This window comes from Parambassis ranga, chromosome 10, assembly GCF_900634625.1.
Source record: "Parambassis ranga chromosome 10, fParRan2.1, whole genome shotgun sequence".
Lineage (NCBI taxonomy): Eukaryota > Metazoa > Chordata > Actinopteri > Ambassidae > Parambassis > Parambassis ranga.
In genome coordinates, this window is record NC_041031.1 from 14458107 (window position 1) to 14481790 (window position 23684).

At 42.7% G+C, this 23684-nt stretch overlaps 2 protein-coding genes across 2 annotated transcripts; one reads left to right on the forward strand and one right to left on the reverse strand.

Moving 5' to 3' along the window:
• Positions 1–13156: 13156 nt before the first annotated feature.
• prss23 (serine protease 23) lies at positions 13157–16307 on the forward strand. The gene is made up of 2 exons (XM_028416018.1): positions 13157–13437; positions 14643–16307. The coding sequence occupies exon 2, from the start codon at positions 14660–14662 to the stop codon at positions 15803–15805; it is 1146 nt and encodes a 381-aa protein (XP_028271819.1). The 5' UTR covers positions 13157–13437; positions 14643–14659; the 3' UTR covers positions 15806–16307.
• Positions 16308–16947: 640 nt separating this feature from the next.
• cfl1 (cofilin 1) lies at positions 16948–22131 on the reverse strand. The gene is made up of 4 exons (XM_028416019.1): positions 21976–22131; positions 18842–19152; positions 18684–18760; positions 16948–17746 (listed from the first exon to the last, which is right to left on the reverse strand). The coding sequence occupies exons 1-4, from the start codon at positions 21976–21978 to the stop codon at positions 17634–17636; spliced, it is 504 nt and encodes a 167-aa protein (XP_028271820.1). The 5' UTR covers positions 21979–22131; the 3' UTR covers positions 16948–17633.
• Between the last annotated feature and the right edge of the window lie 1553 nt (positions 22132–23684).

The following is a 23684-nucleotide window of genomic DNA, read 5'->3' on the forward strand; positions in this document are numbered from 1 at the left end:
AAAGGATCACAGGAAATATTATTAAATGTAACACTTGGTCTTAAATCTTGAGTCTGACAGAAACTTAAACTGTATTTGATATGTAGTCATTAGCTGAAACAGCTGTTGTGTTGTTATATTTATGTCGAATCGTAACTCAGCATTGAGCTGACGTTCAGCTGCTTTCTCCCTTGTCTGCCTCAGGAGTCTCCTCCTGACGTGTATCTGCATAACGTCCAGGTTTCCAGTTGACACTGGCAGTGCACCTTTGGAAAAGTTTGCTCAGCCCACTTCTTTCTCTACATGCTGTCCTTCCAAACCTGCTATTGTGTTAAATCTGAACTTGCCATTCAGTGTCTCTTCACATTTTCCACTTATCTGAAGTTGTTTGGGGGGTTTTTGACAGAGTTCACTGGAGAGTGAAGTCTGAACGGGAGCTGGCCACAGAGGTGATCAGCAGTGTTTAAATGAGACTCCTGGGAGGAAATCTGTTGAAATCACCGCTACTTAAGCTGGCTGCATTCACGGCTGCTCCTGCTCTCTGTGGTCGACATGACTCAAAGCACGCGTGCAGCCAGTTTTTTTTGGTGGGCTGAGCTCCAACCACCATTCAGTGCTGGTCTGTTGTCCGAGAAGGGCAGTCAGTGTGCACTCTCTGCTCTCTGATACTGCAGGTTTAACACCCATGTTTAAGCAGCAGAGATGTACTGCTGATCTGTGCTCGTGTAGCATGCTCCTAGTAATCGAAAAACAATGTCTACAAGCATTTTAATGTGAGCTTGTTGCCTTGTAATATTTTTTAAAAATAGTTGTTTGCTCATATTGGTCTTAAAAGTCCCTGAAAAACTACAGGACAGGATGCAATCTGGACTGGTGTGTGATTTGTAGTGAACTTTTTGGTTTTAGTGTTACTGCTTGTCATGTTCGCTGCTCTTTGATTACACATAGATACTTTTATAGTCCTCCAGGTCCTGATATTAGCAGCTGTATTAGGGATTTTTAGGTAGAAAACATTCCATTTGGAGTTTCATTAAATCATATTTGTTTGGTGTCTGCACAGCACTGCTTTCAGTTTATATTGACATCAAATAACTAAATGCCTGGATCAACAGGGGGTTTGTGATGTATGTGGTATTTCAGCAGTCCAGATCCCTCTTTTCCCTTTGTTGCCTTTGAGCATTTCTTATCTGCCAGTTCTATTCGTATTAAAACCAGCTGTGAACACACACACACACAAAGAAAAGCATATACAGTAGGCTGACGACTACTGAGGGACTGATACATTTGATCCTCTTGTGTCCAGGTTGCATTTTTTTTGTTTATCTTTCATGGTTTAACACCTTTATCCTTTTATAGCTACAATTCTGTTATATTTAAACAAAAGGTTAAGCCTCTCCTAAGTGTGTCTATAATGCACTGTTTTTGTGTTGTAAATGTGACTCTAGTTGTGTTATCATGTGTTCATTCCTCTGAGTATTTGTCCACACCAGAGGTCTTTGGATGGCATGAAATGAAAGAGTTCAGTAGGCCAGTGTGAAAACATACACACTCATGCAGGGGCTGAATTAACCCAGCAGGGTGTTAGCAAATGAGCAGCTTTCATGCTGACTCCAGAAGCTGCTGCTGTCTCTCTTCATCTCCCGCCCGCCTTTCTTCTCCTAATTGGAAAAATGACACTTGTCTGTGTAGGATTGTAACCAAGAAGGATGAAGGACGTGCACTTTGGACCAGGTGTGTGTGTGTGCAGACGAGCAGGATGTGTTACCGTGTTTTCATAACCAAGTTAAAACAGAAGTGTGCAGGACGGAGGGAGGGGTCGGTTAACCTCTGTTTTATTTGACCGTTTATTTTATCAGATGGTCCCCGGCTTCTTGTAACGTGCCACCGTAAAACCACCACAGCTTTGATAACAATATCAGCTTCTGTGCATGAGAATGAAATCTGCAGAGTTCATGCACTGTTTTCTTTCTGCATCACTGTGAAGGAGGGAGGAGAACTGCTGAAGTTCTGCATTAAAATCTGTCGGTTCTGAATCCACTTCCATTTTAGCTGGTAATATATAATCATGCCCCTGCCGCAGAACTAGACTAGTCCAGCTTCTGGAAACATTCCTCCAATGCAGAGGTGACCTCTGACCTCTAACCTGTGTACAAAGCAAATCCTTTGAACACTTAAGCACAGAAACAACAACTGGACACTTTCAAATTCTTAACTTTCACCTTTTTGTTCATCGCTACATATATGGCTGATGTATGTGACAAGATTGGTAAGATTGGTAAATATGACAGTAGGGTCTAAGAGATGTAAATGTGGACTATTTTCTCTGAAATCTAAGACAGCTGTACGATTCTTCACAGATCAGTATGTTCTGCATTAGATTTGACGTGTGCTTGTTCTTCTCACTAAGCCAAACTTTCAACCAATCAGCATTCAACCTACGCACTGCATCATCACCCAGTGTCAACAGGTTGTTGGCTTCTTGGAGGGTGACTAGCAAGCACACCTCTAGAGATTCTTTATCAGTTTCTGATAGACACACTTCTGCATAAACACAAATGCACAAAAACAAAAAGAATGTCTTTAAGGGACAGTTCACCTCAAAATCATGCAGTTTCTATGACTTATATTATATTCTGCCTTTTGTCTGATAAAGTGAAATGACAATGAAAAACATTATAGCAATGCCTCTTTTCAGAAACTGTGACCCGTTAGTGTAGTACCTGTACTAAACATCAGTCAGTATGTGAGCCTCATGGCTCATGGCTCACAAATGTTTTCCTCTCCAGTAACCTTTTTCTGTTCTTCTTGGCTGCAGAAACTTTGTCTTCATTGTTGTAGTCAGGACTCATGGTTACTGTACAGGCCTCTGACCAAGCCTTCTTCCTTTATTTCACTTAAAAGTAATTACACTCATGGCGGCTGCAGTCCAGAGTGACTCAGACCTGTTACTCACAGCTGCCTGCTCAGTACCTGCATCTTGGATTGTAAACCTGGATTCAGTCCTTGATTACCATCATTATTTTAACTGTAATCACCGTTTTATGATCATGAAAATTGCCTCCACGTCAACATGTGCTCGGCCTTTTTCTTTTCAGCCTTGTTTACATTCGGGATGATGTTTTGCAGTTGATGTTCAGGTGTCTGTGATTTCTTCACTTTCATGCTCCAACACCCGCTCTGATCGCTGTCCAGACATCATTAAAGTGAATAAATTTCCTGATGTCCGGATCTAGAATTTTTCCACGTGTTCAAATCATGTGTGATTATTGCTCAGTGACACCAGGTGCTGACCCAGGGCTATGCGCCATTCTGTACATCTGAGAAGAATGCCGGCTCTTGCTTCAGATTCCTTTGTTTAAATTCTTTTTTTTTAGATTAAGACTTCAGTTTTCTCTATTTGAACTGCATGTGAACACATCCACAAATACTTCCTGTCAGTTTACAGCACAGTGGCATCATGCTGCATCTTTCATGGCAACTTTCAAAGTATTTCTGTCTTCTCACTGAGAGCCTCCAAGTGTTTGAAGTGGTCTCCATGGTATCTGCAAGTACTGCAGCTCCTTTCAAATGTATAGGTGCTTCTTATGGACCTGTTGCTCTGTGTATGTTGTTCATTAAGACATCAAAATGTTTTACAGTTCATCGCTCTTTTACACTGCCTGCTGGAGCCGGAGCTGTAATTCCAGTTAGTGAGGGATCAGATGGAGGTCACCGCTGGCCCGTGGGGGTTGCAGCACACCACAAGTCCACCGAGCCTCTCCGGACTACATTACAGATTTTATCCTCACTAATGGGATCTCTTGGTGGGGAATCCCCAGGGTGATGGGGATTAAGATACCTGTGGGGTGCAGCAAATATGTTGCACATGCCCAGACTGCTGCTGCAATCTTTACCACAAGGACCCACCAGAGGCAGGAGGGAGATTTATGTGAGTTCACACCCAGATTGTCAGGGACGTGTCTTGTGTTCGTTCTCTCCATGCACAGTCGCTGCATGTCGGGCCTCCCAGTGGCTTGACCTAGTTGAATCTGACTCTACTTGCAGCTCAATGAGAGAGTATCAGATGATGGAGGGCTGGGAGACAACACTGAATGTTAACTCTCTGCCCTGTTTGACTTGAGAGAGATTATTGGCTACTCTTTGGAGTTTCCCAGCATACAAGCCAAAGTGGAAGAATGAGGACAGAAGAGTGAGAAAATCTGAACAAATAAAGGTTGTGGGTGGAATAAATCCCACATTTCTTTATGCAAACACCACAATGAACGAGCTGTGAAGGATGCTGGGTGAGAAAATTTGTGTTTTTTTTAATAGAAGTGTTATAGCAGATGAGTTTTCTCTGTCCTGTCCTCGTGTTTTAAACCTTCATTTTGAGTCAACGCTCCACCTGTCTGTCATGGTGTCTGGGTAGCTCTTTAAAAGAGAGGTTCCAGCTTGTTTGTGTTTATTTCCATGTTATTCGCCGCACAGTTTGATCCTCTGATGGAAGGAGGAGGTTTGTGTCTGTGTCTTAGGTACAATGAAGGACACCCAGGCATGAAGCTGATATTTGTAACATTTGAGGCAGAGATCATGGGTTGTACAGATCCTCACGATACGTGGAAGCAGCAGCAGCAGCAGCAGCAGCGATGCCTTGGGTGCTGTCCATTGTTACAGAGCTGCAAGGATTTATGAGAAGCAGGTTCACACAGTGTGTGATGCCTTAACATGGTCATTGAATCATTTGCACAGTAGAGAAGCAGGTTTGTTCAGACGTGTTTACCCTCCTTTAGGTCTCCCTGTTCCTGTACGCCTGCCAAATGTGAAAATGTTAAACTACCTAAAACATGCTCTTGTTTTTTAAAAAAGTAACAAAGAAAAAGCATTAGGAGACTTAATGACATCCTGGCTCCTGTGTAAACCTCTGCGGTCTTCATGTGTCCTCGGGGTGTTTGTTGTGGGTGACTTGCCGAATGAATAGAGTTGCTTTGGTTCTGCAGCAGAGTTGGTGAACCGGTGCTCTTTAGGTTGACAGTCATTCAACACCCTGCCAAGTCCCAGGCTCATAATTCAACAACACCTTCCTGTACCAGAGGCCCAGCATGAGAAGAGAGAGCAGCAGAAATAACTACAGAAATACAGCACGCAGCATGGGAGCTGGTGAAGAGACGTAAAGTGTTCTCACCATGATGAGAGACATGAAAAAAATAGAACCAGGCGAGCAGAGTAAAGTAAAGGAGAGACTTTACTGAAAACTGAGGAACAAGTTCTGACACATCAGACAACATGCTACATCAGTGTTTGCTTTAAAATCAGAAGGGAGGCTGAGCAATGTTATATTTAACCCCTCCACCTCTGTTTGTAGACACTCCACTGTTTTTGAGTTGGTAAAAACCAACCTGTGTGTTGAACAAGGATTTTAGCTGCCATCACGGTTGAGGGTGTAAGGTTTCTCCCTCGTAAAAATGATTTAAATTTAAACCTGCTTTTACAACACAAGTTCTGTGGTCCTGCTGGGAGTCTGGGGTTAATATCAGGATACATATATCATGAAGTCGGTTTTATTTTATGTGATAAGACTGGATGAATTCATGTTTTTGTTTTTTTGACGATCGCACACGATCATCAGGACACAGATGAGCTCAAGGTCAATAGATGATCATTTATCCATGACCCAGCTGTTGCTTGTTTTCCTCTTTTATTGGTGCTTTCCCACATGTCACATTACAACATCACAGCAACATTGTGCAGAGCTGTTTATGACATACAGGAAATCCCAGTGAGTGAAACAGTGCAGAGGACACATTTACTGTAGGTATAGCACAGGTTACTGATATTACATGCATCAACAGACAAAGAGATTAAGAGCTCAGCCTTGTATAAATGCTGCTGTGTGTCCGAGTGCGAGCAGGACTTGGCTGAGTAATAGTGTTACTAATCTGGATCTACATGGGAGTTGAACGTGAGGACACACAGCTGCAGCCCAGCCTCGTCCTCACTGAGATCAGGCCTTGGCCACCTCAGCCGCCTCGTGTACTTCTGTCTCTCTTCCTCGTTGCAGACTGGTGTCGCTGCCAGACGTTTGTGCAGCCTCGCATGCTTCGGGGAAAAACCGGAACAGTGGGTGTGAGGTGTCAGAGACAGTGAATCAGTTAAAGCTGCAGGAGGGATGGATCCAAAGTGATTAGCATAGGTTGTAAATTTTGCATTACACAATAGTCATGTCCCATAACTATTAAGAGAGAGGAGGAGCAAAGGCAATGTATTATATTTTCTCTTGTTTTCATCGATATTTAATGTGTCATGTAAAGATAAACAGGTGGTTGTTCGGACTGGTTTTGCTGGTGATGGATGTCTCTTTTTGAATCTCCTCCAGCTGGATCTCTGGTGTTTCCCTTGGCTTTGTATGGGGTGTTTTGGAATCTATCGCTTTATTATAAACAGACGTGTTTGCAAAGGCTTTTGTGATCATCCTCTGAGCGTTCCTTTGTTCTTCTTGCTGTGGGTTTTCTTTAGATAAGTTTACAATTAAACAGTTGTTGCTGGAATGTTTTGTCAGAGCTGTGATGTCTTTTTGGAGCGGCATCTCCTGTCTGTTGAATTTATAGACCCCCAACCAGCCATGGATTAAATGCTGGTCAGAAACAATGATCTCCAGCTGAGCCCAGAGCAGAGATGTGCCATGCTGGAATCCAATTATGAGCGTCATTGCTTCATCAATCCGTCTGCAGCTGAAAGGGGAACCAGTCATGGGGACAAAAACCCTCAACCCACGCTTGTGTCTGATCTGCATAAAGACTATTATTCTCAGGGAAATGAACCTTCTCTGGTCTGGTTTGGACACTGTGAACAGGGGCTTTGCTTTGTTTCTGAATTTAAAGGATCAACCTCTGGGTGTGGAGTTGCCCTGAGCACTTGGACAGCTCTGAAGCTCAGTCAGCAGTGTCTCTGTTCAAAGCTCAAAACCACTAGAAATGGACAGGCTTGTTATTCCCAGGCGAACAGGAAAGGCTCCAGTAAAAAAATGCACAGCCAAACCTCAGTGAATTCCTGATGAAGGAAGGAATGCAGTGAGAGAAGCCACGTTCTTGTCCCCTTTAGAGTTTTTCCAGTGCACTCTTTGGGCTGGCGCAGCTCCTCATTCACTTGCACAGCACTGGCAGAGAAAAATGAGGGGGAAAGAGGTGAGCAGTGTAAAATGTTTTAATCCCACCAAACACATGATTCAGCGCTTGTTAGAAACTTTATTTGCTTGTTGAGAGAATGGTGGGGCATGCCTGGCTGTGAAAGAAAGCGTCTTTATTCGCAGACAAGATGTTTAATGTACTGCTGAGGAAATCGCTGAGCCTGACATGTACACAGCTGTTGTGTTTTGTAGGCAAACAATGTCACCAAATTAATACTCCATGTAGCTGTGAGGATTATCAGCTGCAGATAAGAACTGAAAGAAGAGCAGTGCAGTTGCAAGGTTTAGAGCTAAAGATGAAAAAATGACAAAGAAAATAAGACATAATGTTAGTTTAAAGCATTTGTATTGTTTATTTGTTAAAACACCACTAGGGTAGCATGTAGTATTTGTGATTTGGGTAAATGTGGCCTTTGTAGAGTCACTAGTGATGCAGCTAGCTTAAAAAAAATAACGTAAATAACACAACACAGATTTTGACCATCTGTTCTTTGTTTTTAAGGCTTCATCAATACTTGAAGTTTGGCGTTTTATACCCAGACTAAATGTTCCGTTTGCGTAACCAGACAGCTCCGATATTGGTACGTGCACTGGGGCACTGATCTGTCTTATTGTCATAAAAAGCCAGCAGCTCTACATTGGAGGGAAGATGCTTTTAACTGTTTTACACATTAATGTCTTAACATGATCGACCTGGAACAAACTCACATTTTCTGCAATCCTGGCTGATTTTCACATTATTTCTCAAAGCTGCTTCTTGTTTAGTTCGGGGGCTGGGCTCAAAGTACACACACACACACACATACATACATACCACACTGTGGTCGTTATCAAGGTTTCTCCGTTACCTGGCAACCGCGTTGTTCTAGTGGGCGGGCCCTGTGTGGGTTCTGTGGAGCAAAGAACTGTGCCGATAACATTCCAGAACGTTTCACCCGGGACTCAGGTGCCCCCTCAGCCTGTTGTAACTACATGACCTGCTTGTATCCCAGTGGACAGTTCCACTTTTTAAATTAAAGGTCATTTTAGTTGGAGGGTGAGGTGTGTAAACACCTGTGTGTTCTGCTGTTGTTTGAGGCAAGAATGCACAACAAAGATATTATATTCTGTGTTAGGAATGTAATGTTTGGTTGTTACATAATTGACTATTTTTGTGTTATTGTGTGTGAGTACTGCATTCTTTCTCCTTCTTAATGAGAGATTAATCCAATGCAGCTTTTACAGTGCAGTGCAAAGCTGACAGAGCATCGTTTTTTACCTCATTAAGTGAGAAGAGAGGAGAGATTTTAGTAGTAAAGTCCTGACTGTTTGTGTGCCTGAAGGACGGATTCACACAGCAGAGTGTCTGAGGGAATGTTCACTCTCAGGCTGTAAATATTTGGGTCTGTTTACCTAGTCCTTTACAGCAGATTTGTTCCTCCTCACAAGCACCCTGGATGCTTTTTGTCTGTGTCTCCTCCACAGAAACAGCTTGAGGAAGTGAGACTTTATCTTTTTGGTTTTCAGTCCCCTGTGTTGTGTGTTTGTGTCACTGATGAGTCGCCCTGTCACATGCGCATTTTTCCACAGCTGCATGGTCATCTTATACTGTGACACCTGTTATCTGTGTTTCCCACCATGCAGCTCATGCGTCTCTGGACTCATTTCTTCCTTCTGGTAACATTTAAAATTACTAAAATACTCGGCGCTCACATTGTTCTGCTTGAGTTTGGCACAGATCTTTTCATCTTTCTGGGAGGTTGTGTGGAAACTTTTTTTTTCATCAGAAGACATAAAAATGTATTTGCTTTTGTTAATTTCCCAGTTGAACTGTATTGTTTTTCAGGCTCTAATATCACCAATTACACCCACTTCTTCATGCTTTTGTTAACCTAACATGTTTGTGGCCAACGTTCAGCTGACATTCTGACCAATTTGGCAACAGTCTGTGAAGTGATTTAAGAGGGATAAGTGGATTTATTTTGCCCCTTAGAACAATATTTCCTGTAGATTGAACCAACAGATGCCCCTCTCTCTTCCATGTATACATGAGGGAGACGTTTTAAGGTTGTTAAAGGAGGCCAGAGGTTTGAACGACAGCATACCGTTTAGGATGACTTCCAATCCCTGCAGCAGGACTCCCTCCTCTACTCTCTGCCCAGACTGGTTCAAGATATGAGGAGACACACTCTCCACTGCACTCCTGATGGATTTCATCGCAGTTAGTTTGCATTCCTTCGTTCTGTTTTTGCTAACCGTGTGTTTTTTCTTTTCTTTTTTTTCTTACAGCTCATGCAGCCAAACTGAAATGACATCATGCCGAGGGAGAGTCAGACTGGATACATACCCACAAGGCCCTGCAGGAGAACCAGGGACCAACGGGAGCAGCGGTATCTGCTCAACAGGACGATGAGATGTTTATCAGAGAGGAAAATCTCACATTTTTAAAAAATAACAGATGACATTCTTAGTCAAGTGCAACAGCGTATTTTTTCTGTGAGGAATGTGGAAAATATCTGCACTGACGTGCTGATGAGGAGCGACAGAGGACAGACAGATGGGAAGTGAGGCCTTTGGAGTAAAAAAGCAAGAAATACATCTGGATGGAAAAAAAAGAGAGACATAAAACACTGAGGCACAGACTGGAGAGGAGAAAAGGGACATTCTTTGTGTTCCTTGTTCTCTGAAAAGGCTCCAGTTTCTGTGGTTTCAAAGTGACAAGAGGGTCTAGCTGAGAGCAGGTCAAGAGCTGGCAGGGCTGTTATGAGTGGTTCACTCTACTGTTTTAAGGCTCAGATGGATTGTTCTAATCTGAAGCCAATTATCAGATTAAAGAGAAAAAAAACCCTGTGATCCTGTTAATAAATCCCTGAATATCAGTGGTGGGGCCCTCACAGCATGTCAGCTGAGCGGTCACACAAACCCTGATCCTCCGGGCCACCGTGTTGGCAGAGAGATCTTTACTGGTTTATTTAATTTTGTGTAATTCTCACATGAGGGAACATATACAAGGGTTAGCTATTACACACTTTAACATGTGGTCACTGCCACAGCATTTCCATGGAAATTGAAGGTATGCTGCCTCACATGTACCGAGCGTGAACTCACTCATCTGGAATCTGAACAAGCTGCAGCCCAGACAGCTTCCAGTAATGAGATGTGTAATAAAAAATCCTACTCAAACACAAAATAATTACAAAGAAAAGTCAAACACATTCTCATCATTTTCAGTTTGTTTTCCTCTTTACACAGCGACAGACTAATAACGAATTTCCCTCCAAAAAAAAAACAGCAGTCAGATATTAATGAACATGACAGCTGAGTCCAGAGTGGAGGAGAAAAAAACGCAGGTTCCTTGTTTTCATAAATGAATCATCTTGGAAAGTGTGAGAGTGGACGGTGGCTGAGAGCAGTGAGGGGGGAGCTGAGCAGGAGGGTCACTGACCTGCAGGACCTGAGAGTTAAATACACAGACATGAGGAGTGTGTGTGTGTATTTAGTGTAATATTCAGTGTATTCTCACAGCTGATTTTCAAGAGGTAGAATCGACTTTCTTTTCTTGGAACATGCAGCTTTCTGTTTCCACTAATTAGTTTTTTAACACCACACAACTAAATACTCTTTATTTTGGTCTGGTTTACAGGGCAACATTATCCACAAAATAAGCACACAACACATCCTTAAATCTCAAAATAATTTGTGATAATAATCAGTCCCACACAGGGACACCAGGGGAGGACACTTATTACCTGCTCCAAGACCCTAGAGGCCATTCTGGACGGCTGTGACATTTCACCCAGGATGTTAAAGGTTATACAGCAACTTAGTTAAAGATCATAACTGTGGGTAAAACTTAACTTTTCACAACCCTTGGCACATATTATAATTATGTGCTTCTTCACCATCTTCTTTATCATCATCTTTATTAAAATAGAGTGCAAATATGTTTTAAATATTATTGTAAATTCATCTCAAGATAAATATTCAGACACGACCACCTGATGTCCACAGATTAATGAGCAGAATTTGTGGTGTGCAGCTCTCGTGGTGCAACAGGGGGAAATATGCCATCAAACAGAAGCAGCAGTGTGTCAGTGTCAATGTGGTGCTGACGTGTTCTGTTGGGTTTAATTGCCGTTCCTCAAAGATGCCAAAGACAAGTGTCTGTATATGGCCAGTGGTGGACTGGAAATCTGTTTATATACACTTCACTACCAACCTATTGCGACCTTTGACCTGACAAGGCAGGTAAAGCCTGAACAATTGAATTAGGACTGTCAGGCTGGACAAATGGTTTCGGAAGTGAAGGGTGTATTACACACAGCCGCTTTTTAACAGATTTAAGGCCGTGCTGTTCCGTTAGCTGTCAGACGTACTGCAGGTGGCTCGTCTCAAACCTGAACCATGAATGATGCTTGAAACATGTGTTTGACAGGAAACTGCTAACCGACCACGCTGCAGACAGAAGACAGGTGGGATGGTGCACAAAGGTTTTTATCGACATCAGTTTACACAGAAAAACAACCTGAGAAAAATGTTTCATAATGAAGCTTTGATACAGTTTGCCAAAACACAGGCATTAAAACCCCTTTAGAAATCAGTTATCATAATTTATTTAAAAACCTAAAGTTTAATCCTTGCTTTAGTAAACATACTTTTCTAATGTTGAAGGTTAAAAAGTGTGTTTGTTTTTAATTAATTTTCTATAATCTGCCTCGTCTTTTTCCAAACCAAGCTAAGCAGTTGCCAAATAGAGCTTTCACTAAATCTTTTCGGTCATATGTGAAGCTTCTGACTTTTTGAGAAGGAAAAGAGGAATCCACAGAGAAAGCCAAGCTGCTCAATGCCAAACACACACACACAGAGGAAATCTCTCAGAAACAGGCAGTGATACTATCAGAACTCATATTTACACCTCTCCAGCCTTCCCTTGCCATCCACAATGATTTCCCTCTGTATCTCAGAGGGAGTATACCTTACCTCATCTGTCAACACCTGGCTATTCGCTGCAGGTTTTATTACAGGGATGAGGAGCAGGCCGGGTAGGTGTCTCCTCTGGGGTGACAGCAGCCACATTGTGCCGACAGCCTGGCTTGTGTCCTTGTTGGGAGATTCCTCAGCATTCTTGAAAGCAGTGTCGCTGTGACTGGGAGCTCTGTTTTCAGCACCCCACAAGCTTCAATAAGCCCTGTGGGAGCGTCACTGCACGGCTTCCCAAATTCCACAGGTTGACAGTTCTGAAAGACCTCTGGGAAATCAAGGTCAAAGGACGAAGTGAACACTACAGCCAACATGCCCTGACAGTGAGGTGCCTGGCAGCTATGGTCTCTGAGCAGACTGGAGTTGGTCTTCATTTTTATCTATCATAGCTCTTGGCTCACACGATAATTAGAGTGCAGTGATGCCAGAAACAAGATTTTTCTTGCTTGGGTGTAGCTGTAGGCTCCAAAAGTCAATGCCAAACTCCTTTTATGATCTGAAAATAAACACTTATAATCTGGTGCTGAGTCACTAAAGGAGAAACAAACATCAGCCAGAGTGAAACAGTACAGCACCTAAAAGCTAAAAATTTTATATGGACCGAGATTTTTCATATTACAACCTTTGTTCACTCTAACATGAGACTTCAAAGTGTGTTCGTTCCTCCTCTGCAACATTCAGTGTGGGCAGCGTGATTTGAAGTGAAAGGGTTTGGCATTCCTGTACCATCAAATGTTTTTGGTTTTTTAATCATTTTAATAAATAAAAACTGTTAGAAAACATGAACAAATGCAGCTTTTGGGAAATTAGGATGTGGGAAATCCACTGGGTATTTTACTTATTATTGTTAAAGCAGACAAATACCTTCACAAAACAGTACTAAGCATGTTAGTTAATATTTTTTTTTAATTTTGTTGGCATGCTGAAGTCAATGTGGAGCTTTTTTATAAGAACCTCTTTGCCTGGTTTACCAGAGGATGGCGGCGGGCGGGCGCTAGGACCGTGAGGACGCTGCGCGGACAGAAAGCTCTTCAGTGTTCAGAGCACAAACTTTATTTGCGGCTCCGTGTCTGAGCTCGGCAGGTTACACAGCCGGACCCTCCACACCTGCGCTGCGTCTGTACGTGCTGTTAACAGAAAAAGGAAAAAAAAGGCTGAGAAAGGTTCCTCTTCCTCTCTCAGGTTAGACACCGGAGAAAGGGCAGAGGGAGACACTATCAGCCTGTTACTGGAGATGATGAGGGAAACCTGGGGGAAATGCTCCTGAAGGACTCGTCTGATGGGGAGGGAAGGTTGACTGGGATGCACACACGGACCATTCCTCACTAAAACCGCAGGTAATGTTTTAAACTTACTGCTTAGGCTGGCTTGTAAAGGCAGGAGATGTATTGTCCAGGTGTATGATGGTCACGTGTTGAATGAGACGTTTTAAAAAGCTTCTTGGACAAAGCATCCATCAAAGCATCTTAGTAATTATAACACGTTGGGATCAAATGTTGCTGCAGACACATCAGACTAGATCACCAGATCTAAAGCTGGACACGGGGGTTTATTTAAATGACTGTGATGAGATTTCTCATCCCAACTGTTTCCCCTCCAGGTTTATGTTGTCATGTTTGTCTGTGGTGTTTATCAGAATGACAGTCTAACACTTTAAGCCCTACAACACATCTGTATTGTCTTGGCATTATAGGATGATATGTTTTGTATTTAGTAAATATATTTCACCACTTGAGCATCAGGTATTTCCCCACTTCAGATGCTTTGTAAGTGTCATGTTTCTGACTTGTCAGCACGGAGGGAGATTTGTATTTTCTCTGCTTACAGGAGCTCTTTGTTGTAAGCCTCCTGTGCGGTGTTACATGGGGCAGCTCATAGGTGTGTGTGTGTGTGTGTGTGTGTGGACAGGCCCCACCCTGCCTTTTGTTGGGAATAATGCTCTGTGAATCCTCCCTGCCTCAACTTGCTGATTTTCACTGTTTTACACACCTGCTCTCTTCGTGCCATGAGTGCCTCGGGATCCACGGCCCTTAGAGGGGATCAAGTGTCTCCTTGTCTCTGATAATCTGCCCTGAAAACTTTGCACACATGCTGTGAAGAAGTTAATGTTTAATAGGAAAACACCTCCTTACCTCAGAGCTTTGACAAATATGTAGAGTTGTTACTGTATCCTCCTCTAATAAGTTTTTTCTTGTTGAACCTTCCTATGGAATTTGTGACTTTTTCTGTACCGAACAGACATTAAAATGTTCCTGGTTTTCTATATTATAGGAACAAGAGGCTCATTGTTGCCACCAGATGAAATTCAGGCCTGCGTTGCAACATTAGAGTTTGTAAGCGGACCTCACTTGAGGCGCTGAGATTTACAATCAACAATAAAGCAGATTTATGAGGGATTAGACTTTGTGTGTTTGCAGGCCGCTTGTTTGGGAATGTTTTCCACAGTGGTTTTCCTGGCACACACACAGAAATCCATCCAGTCTCAGAGAAATGTTGTGAAGCTGTTTTTCCTTGTGGCTCTGATTATTTTCTTGTCTTACAGTTTGCAGCATCACCGTGATGAGTTCTCTCCTGACTCACCTGCTCCTGCTTCTCCACCCCTGCCTTCCCCTCGCATTGTCTCTCCTCCACCCTCCTGCCCATCTGCCCGTCCACGTCCCCGCACTGGTCCCCCACATCCCAATGCCTCTCAGCCGCTCTCGCTTCAGTGCTCAGACCCAGCTGGACTTCACCACTCACTGCAACTCCAGCTGCTTCCACAGAAGAGAACAGGAGGAGCAGAGGGAGCAGCTCTCTGACAGATTGGCCTTTGAGACGCTGTACGCCGACGGCTCCCGCACTCTCACTACTGTGGATGTGGAGGAGGATGATGAGTTTGACGCGAGTCACTTTGTTCCCCCCTCACCCAGGAGAGGTCCAGGAGTAAAGCTCAGGCACAGGCGTGTGAGGCGGCAGATTTATGGAGCAGACGGACGTTTTAACATCCAAGGTGACAACTTCCTGTTGGACTATCCTTTCTCCACAGCCGTGCGGATCTCCACCGGCTGCACGGGCATCCTTGTGTCCCAGCTGCACGTCCTCACAGCTGCCCACTGTGTACACGACGGGAAGGATTATGTTAACGGAGCGCGGAAGCTCAGGGTGGGCTTCCTGATCCCTCCATCCATCAACAGCAACAAAACCGGCATCAGCACCACTAAGAAGCCTCTGGTCCGATGGGTGCGGGTAAAACGTACCCGTGTGCCAAAGGGCTGGATCCAGGGCCCTCAAGAGGTCAGCATGGACTTTGATTACGCCCTGCTGGAACTGCGCTGGCCTCACCGGCGTCCATTCATGCGGATCTCTGTGGCTCCTACCTCTGATGATCTGGCAGGGAACCGCATCCACTTCTCCGGTTTTGATAGTGACAGGCCCGGAGAGCTGGTATACAGATTCTGTCCTGTGGAGGAAGAGTCCAGCGACCTGATTTACCAGCACTGTGATGCCCGACCCGGAGCCAGTGGTTCAGGAGTGTATGGACGAGTGTGGGACAACAGCTTAGAGCGCTGGGAAAGGAAGGTCATTGGCATCTTCTCTGGACACCAGTGGCTGGAGATAGATGGCGAGAACCGGGATTACAATGTGGCTGTCCGCATCACTCCCTTGAAATTCGCTCAGATCTGTTACTGGGTGCACGGAAACCGACTAGACTGTGTGCAGGACTGACAGGGACTAAAGTGAGAGATGAAAAACACAAGAGACTGAACTGAAAAAAGAAAAGTGAAACAGGTTTACATCCCAGGTCTAAACCTACAGCTGATGGTCTGTATTTAATTTGCTCCCACTAACCTCCAGGCCTATGTGAGATCATCACCACGGCATCTTGTAATACGTTTCACCCGCAGTCAGATTAATAGCAGTCATTTTTTCCACAGTATTAAGGATATGAGGAGAGAAACACTTCCCCACATGTGTGTGACAGTAGTAGTAGACTGTTTTCATACTGTGGAAAATGACATGTTTTCATCATTCCTGCTCTTTCTTTGGGGACATAGTTTGGTATTTTGATAGCTATAAAACAATCATTCTGCTCCAACCTGCTATAATTTACTGGCACTTTTAATCTTAATAATTCAACAACTCCTTAGTGTGGACTGGTGAGTGTTAATTTTATTTTTTGGGAAGAAATGCTTGATATATTTTAATAAACAAAGATTTATTAAATCAACTTGGTTTCATAAGTGGTGTTGGACTGCCCTCTTGTGGTCATAACCAGTACTGCAGCAAAAAAACAAGGTCTTAACACTGCAGACTTCAATAGAAAAATGTGCATAATAAATCACACAAATCAGCTTTTCACCCCTTCCTCAGATTGAACACATTCTGCGGTTGAATTTGTTTTTATAATGAAAATAATTTGCAGCCTAAATAATTGATCCTCAAGTTTTATTTTTTTAAATAATTTGTCTTCAGATTGAAAAGAAATATTTTCTAGACACTTTACACTGCTTTATATATTACTTCTGTTACATTGCCTGTACATGGGTGGCCACCTTGCATTTAATTGCCATATACTTACATCCATCCACCATTTAAATAAACATGATCTTTTATGTGTGACAAACACATGTGACAAATAACCAGACTGAGGTGTAAAAAGTAGGAAAAAAAGAAGAGGTGCAGAACAGGTCAGTAGTTTAGTGCTTTTTATTAGAGATAAGGAGACGATACAAAACATCCACCATTCAATATTCAGTCTAAACTCTGACCGCTGGTCCATACACATCGCTCCCCATCAGACCGTCCAAACACCAAAGTTTTTAAATTGAGGAAATCCTGGTTTTAACAAGTACAAGGAATGTTGTCTGTTTACTACAATGAATGCCGTGTTTATCTGACCGAGAACTGGAAATAAAGGAATAACTCAAGTTTTGGAATTTGCATGTTCAAAAAGAAAAAAAAAAAAAAAACAATGGAACAACAAAACAAGAAAAAATATATATATTTATATTTAACCGTGTTCCCCCAGAGAAGGTTTCCTTGTGCAATCAAGAGTGAATTACTTCATACTACACCTAGTCTCAACTACACACACTTACAAAACTTAGCTAGAAGTTTGGCAAAAAATGTAGTTGGAACATTTACTTATTGGAATTCAATGGTTGGAAAACTAAAAGGTTGTTGCCTGTCCCTTTCTCTGCAATCGTTCAAATGGAACCCAGAAAGAACAAAACCTGTCCTTAAACCTGAACAATATGTGTATTAAGTTTTATCATCATCATCCTTCCTCAGTTGTATCTCTGTTTTTTTTTCCTTTGTGTGTGTTTTGTTCATATTTTTTATGTTGCATGAACTGAAATGACAGTTTCTGTTTTTTTTTCTTCAAACTGTCACTTGACCCAAAACCCACCCGCAATATCCCTCCCCAAGAGTCCCACAAATGATGCTGGTTCTGCTTTTGCCCTTCTCCACACCACACTGGAATGAACAGCTAAACCCAACAGATGTGTCTGAAAGGCCTCAACTGAAGCCGGAGAAGAGGGAGGAGGGGTATTTATATAGGGGATCCTTCCAGGCTGATTACTGATGAGCCCCCGAGCTTTTCTGCTAGGGTGTGCCGGTCTTTGAGGTCTTCAAAACCGTTCACCTGCCACTCGTGCTTAATGCCTGAAATGAAAAGTAAAAATTTAACTGAGCTTAGTGAACATGTTTGATTATAGTGTATTACACAGATAAATAAAATAGTTTAATTTATATTTTTAGGAATAGAAATATCTGACAACTAGAGTTACTTAAATCACATTGGTGAGGGGCTGTGATTTTCTAAGAAAGAGCTAACCAGGTACAATTGGTAGACAATTGATGTCATTTGATGGAATTATATACAGTCACATTGCCTCGAGCTACCATTTAATTCAATCACGGTGATTCGGTTAAAATGTTTGTCTCGTCAAACTATAGACATCTTAGACACACACAAAACAGTCTTGAAGCTATGGAAAAACCTTTCATTCACACACAGAAGTGTTTAGCAGACTTCTGTTAAAGATAATCTGAGTTTAGCTGTAAGAGGAGAGAGACAGAAATGCTAAGATCTGAGGTTAGAGCTAGTTTAATTGTGCCAAGAGATTTAAAAGCTAACAACACTGACATTATCATCCAATTATGTTGATATGGTTAACACATCACCAGATGGCTATCCATTCACAATCTACTTCTGGCCACCAGACAAAGTCTAATCTTCACTCTCCTTTTAGCTTTGGTCTGTCCAACGTTGTTAGAGGTTCCACTGTATTTTTATAGCTTGTGTGTAACTGTGGCCACCTGCTGTTTGTTAATGGATTTTTAGAGCTGGAAACATTTGCCTGCTACTTCTAGAAAACCAATGTATGAGTGGTGGAAGAGAGAACTGAAGAGCAAAAGATGATCTGAAATGTTTTATAGTGGTGAGGGAAACTGCACAGTCTGGTTTGTCTGTTTCACAATCAGTCTTCTGACTAAGTGGTTTGGGTGTGGTTCAAGTTTAAAAATATATATGCCTATGTCTGATGTCACTTAAACCAAAACTATATACACCATGGAGCAAACACAGCAACATACTCACCTTCAAATTTTCTCTTGATAGCATCTTTTGAGCTGGCATAGATCATCTTGCTCTTCAAGGGAGCATTATCTGGAGCCCTGTTAAAGGAAACATGTTAACAACGATCATCTTAATGAAGATTTTCCAACACATCAATGTGTGATAATGACTGCCCTCACCAGAAGATAAAGACCAGGTCCTCCTTCTTTGTTTCTTTGGTCTCATAGGTGGCATCATACAGGGCATAACGGCAGTCATCTGGGGGAAGCATCTTCACAAAGTGCTGGTATGGATCCTGGACAGTGGTTCCCAAGTCACCCAGCAGGATCTCTTTGCCGTCATCCAGAACAATGTTCTTCAGGTCCTTGCTCAGGCAGAACAGAATGGCCTTCTTCCTCCTCTTCTTCTCTTCCTCATTTGCCTGAGCCTTACGCACCTTCATGTCATTGAAGACTGCAATGACTTCATCTGTGACTTTCACACCGGAGGCCTGTAGACAGAACAGTCTGTTATTAGAGGTACATACTCTTAAAAACTAAACATGTGGACATCTTTGCACTGAACAAAGATTTAATTGTTTTATTCTCAAATTGTTAGCAGTTTCAATCACTTTCATAACAGTGTCTTTTCTGCAATGACGGTTTTCTCTAAATGACAACAGTGGCCACAGCCTGCAACAGGGCACTCTACTTAAGTAGAGTAAATGCAGACATCATGAAGCTCAAGAAAAGCCTGAGAGGGCAGCATGTGACTATCACACACACACACACACACAGAGCAGGCATTCTCCTTACGAGGACAACTGATAAGGATTGAAAGACAAAAGGTGCGGCCATGACAAGCTGTTAGCCATGGTGAAAATGTTAAGCTGTGTAACGCAATCCGACAACCGCCTCATTTAAATGACAATAGTGATGATTCAGCCTGTACAGCCTTTTTTTTAAACACCATTTATTTTGTATAAGGTCAGGCTCTGACAGCACAAAAAAACAGTGATAATATGTGACCAGCCTTACTTGTCCAAATTCCACCTTTAATATGAATAGTTCAGCTAACAGGTGTTTTTGTGGCTCAGGATATGATTGGATGGGTAGGCATAAAACATTACGTAAGTTCTTCCTACAAATGCAGGAAACAGCCATGTGTCTCTATCATAAAGATGACCATGTGGGTAAGGGTGCGGTCAAGAATTAGGCATTTCAGTGTAGGGCTCAGTTACGAACAATAGGGCTTCTGTTGAAATATAGAATACAAGTCACAGCTGCTCCATAAACTCAGTGAATCTTCTGACTCCGTTTAAGGCACTTCATCACAGGAAAATGTCTCAGGAGCAGAAAACTGTTATCAAAAAAGAAAACAAAGAGACAACAACGAAGAGGAAATAATGGGACAGAAAGACGGAAAAGGAACCCAACTGCAACGCTTCTGGGTTTGCTTGTGTTGTGGCCTATGTGAGATAAAATCTAGCGTAATAATTAACCAGCAAACAGCTGTACCTACTTCCTTAAAATCTCCTTCATCAATAAACTAAGCTCCGTACTTTGATATGTCTTTCAGGTTTCTTTTGCAGCTAGGGCCATAAAAAAAACACGACCTTATATTTAGAAACGTATGCACGTACACACATGTGGTTTGCTTATGTAATTTTCTACAAAGAAACAGGACCCTTTTCTCCCAAATTTTCCATTTCATTGTTTAATTCTGTTTATGTTTTGTTGTAGCAGCAGGCTAATATCGCTATGCCTTCACCTTATCTAATCTTAACCAATGGATACCGCTCTTAGCAAAAGTCAAAGGTTTTTCTGACTCAGAACAAAGGTAGACACGGTCCAATTCAAACACAGGAACATTTAAGGATACATGATTACACATATCCTTATCCTACAAGTGTAGCAAACAGGCCTAATGGCCTGATATTAAAACACCCAAAAAAGTAAGTGTGCAGCAGGCAGGTAATGGTGTAATGGTGCAGACTCATTTATGACAGGGCAAAGGAACATACAGATAATGTCAGCAAATATGATATATTACAGCACAGGTTGACATCTATTTTGCTGTTATGTTGTGCTACTCTATTGCACAAACAATGTATTTCATGGCATCTGATTTATTTTAGACGGTGTATAAATGAATGGAGATGTCAATTAAATTAATTGTGGTCTTGTGTGTGTGTGTGTGGCAGGCATGCAACATGTAGAAATGGCTTTACAAATAAGATGCGCAATAAAAAAAATGATGCGCAGCACCGACCATGAAGATCATGAGACAGCGGCCAGTTAGCTTTAGCTAGCGGATCCAACGCTAGGAACCTGGCGTTATATAATGGTGACAATTCTGTTAAATGTTTCCTACAATCTTAAATACACATGTGCTATAACTATTCCGTTCTAGATGGAAGTAAGTAAAATCTGTGTAAGGAGCCATTACAATACGCCACCTAACAAAATGGTCTTTGCACCAAATTCAGGGTGGGGCCATGAATGCAGCACACGCACATGTGTGCGCTAGCTTGCTATATAAGGCAAAACTCTGCTGAAACGGACCGTTCGTCTCTCATTTCACACATTTATTATAACGGTGCAGCTCCTCTACAATTCAACAATGTGTCAGATTAGCATCACTATGAGGTTAAATAAGATCGGATCAGAGGAACGCAGACGACCAACGTCTAAAACACTATCAGCGAGGAAGCCGTGTGCAGACAAAGAACAAGAAAATCTCAGCTAGCGCCAGCCATAATGGGTGTCATTTTCTGCCTTCGCTAATGCAGCTAGTTTAGCTAGCTACAGTTAGCTTGCTAGGTAGCCCCGAGGCGCTGCTGCACCTGCCAGCACTGCGTTGTTATAATGTAGAAGCATCAAGCGGGCAGAGGAGAAATACCAGAAACATGATGCAGTGAAAACACTTTGGCAGCGCCATGGCAACAGTCTGGATGCTAACACAGACAAGGCCCTCTAAAGCGGCTTTTTGTCGGCGAAACATCGAAAGATGAACGAAATGGCGCCAGTAGGTTAGACTTCTATGTGTTTTTAGGGTTTGTTATCTCATTAAAACGACCAAACTTACAAATAGTCGAGTTTGATAAATGGAATAAAACCAGACTGAATCGTTGTAAAGGCATTATTAGCTGCCCAGCTTCCGGGACGACAGAGACGTACGATCCCTAGCTCTGATGCTAAAAGCCGCGACAGTCGTCTACAAAATAAACAGCAAGTCATCACATACCTCTCCACATGTTGAGATTACGTCTATATTACAGTAAATTTAGAGATAATACACAGAAAAGCTATACAAAAACGACGTAAAGACCTACCATTGCTGTAGCTCTGAGAATCGGTCAGCGCCTGGTAGAAATTGAATGGACTGTGATGATGAATTGTCGGTCTCACTCACACACACTGGATACACAACGTGAACGCGCCTGTAAGCGCGACCACGGCTGGAGCAAGGTGCACGAGCGGGAGCGCTTGTCTGTTTAACCACGACAGTGACGCTTTCTGCAACTTTTTGTTGTTTCCTACTGACTAATGCGTTTAATCTGTCATGACAGCACGCAGAGAAATCTAATCGGATTATTGATTACCTTCATTAATTTTAAATATACATGCATATACAAAATAATAACTTTCCCTAATTATTTTTAAATTCTATTATTAAACAAGTAACGAATTAATTAATAAAAATTACTATTATTATAAAAGTGTTACATTGTTTAGAAGCTCTGCAGACACACCGCTTCTTATGCTGTAACCTATATTCATACAACAGTCCATGTGGCCTCCATTGTGCACAGCAGAGTAATATGAGTATTAGAGTGTGTGCGTGTTATTAATTATTCCATCGATGATGGTATGAGGAGTGATTAATAAGTAAAAGCGGCCTCGCTGCTGTTATGACCGACATTCAGCTGTCAGCTAGAAGCAAAGCGCTTCCGTCACGGTGGGAGGAGACTCCCCCCCCCCATCCGTCACTCACTCCCCCCTCCCGCGCGCTCTGTCTCTCTCTCTCTCTCTCTCTCTCTCCCCCCCCCCCCCCCCCCCTCCCCCCCCCCTCCCCCCCTCCCCTCGGTTTTTGTTGAACTCACTTCCAAATATGGAAGCGAACGGTGAGCGGCGGCGCTCAGTGCACGCGCCTCGCTCACAGCGCGGGGAGGGTCGAGCCGCGACGCTGATCACCATATAAGGAAACAAGGGACACGAAATTCGCTGGAGCAGAGTTTTGTACGCGGCTTCGCAGAGAGAGAGGGGGGGGGGGCAGAGGGAGAGAGAGAGAGGGAGAGAGGAGGGGGGAGGGGGAGAGAGAGCGAGGGGGGGGGGGGGGGGGGGCAGAGAGCGAGAGAGAGAGAGAGAGAGCGCCGGTGAGCGCGGCAGAGTTCCAGGCAGGAGGAAGCGAGGAGCGGAAGATGAGGGACAAAAGTGAGACGAGCCGCAGCGGGGAGCTGAATCCGCACATTTCGACAGGGCAGAGAAAATGAGCCCATGATGTTGTCACATCCTAAAGCACTGGCACAGGGTTCTGGGTCCGGGTGTTTGTTCCATACTTGTGTATTTGTATTTATTTCGGTAGTGGTGTCCCTGGAGATGTGGGTTTACAACGAACACTAGTGGTGAGTTTGGAGAGCAAAGCGTGGACTCATTAAGTGCTGAAGTTAAAACAAATAATAAGTGCTATGGTCACTGCAAAACACACAGTAATAGGTCAGTGCTTTGCAAACAATAAAATAAACACATAATATAATATAAATAATAAAATAGGAGAAATAAGTGCTTTATGTAACAAGTGCATAAATCAACAAACATAAAAACTAAGCATAAAATCAATGTTCAAAGGCATAAAAATCCATTATAGAATAAAATAGGTTAGGATGAGACCATAAAAGTGCCATTACTCATACCAATGTTATGATATGTTTGGACAGAAATGTATATATTTACAATACAAAGGGACAATGATCTATAAAATAACAGCAATTGAATAAAATACATGTTTCTCTTAATTCAATTATTTGTTCTGCCACGAAGC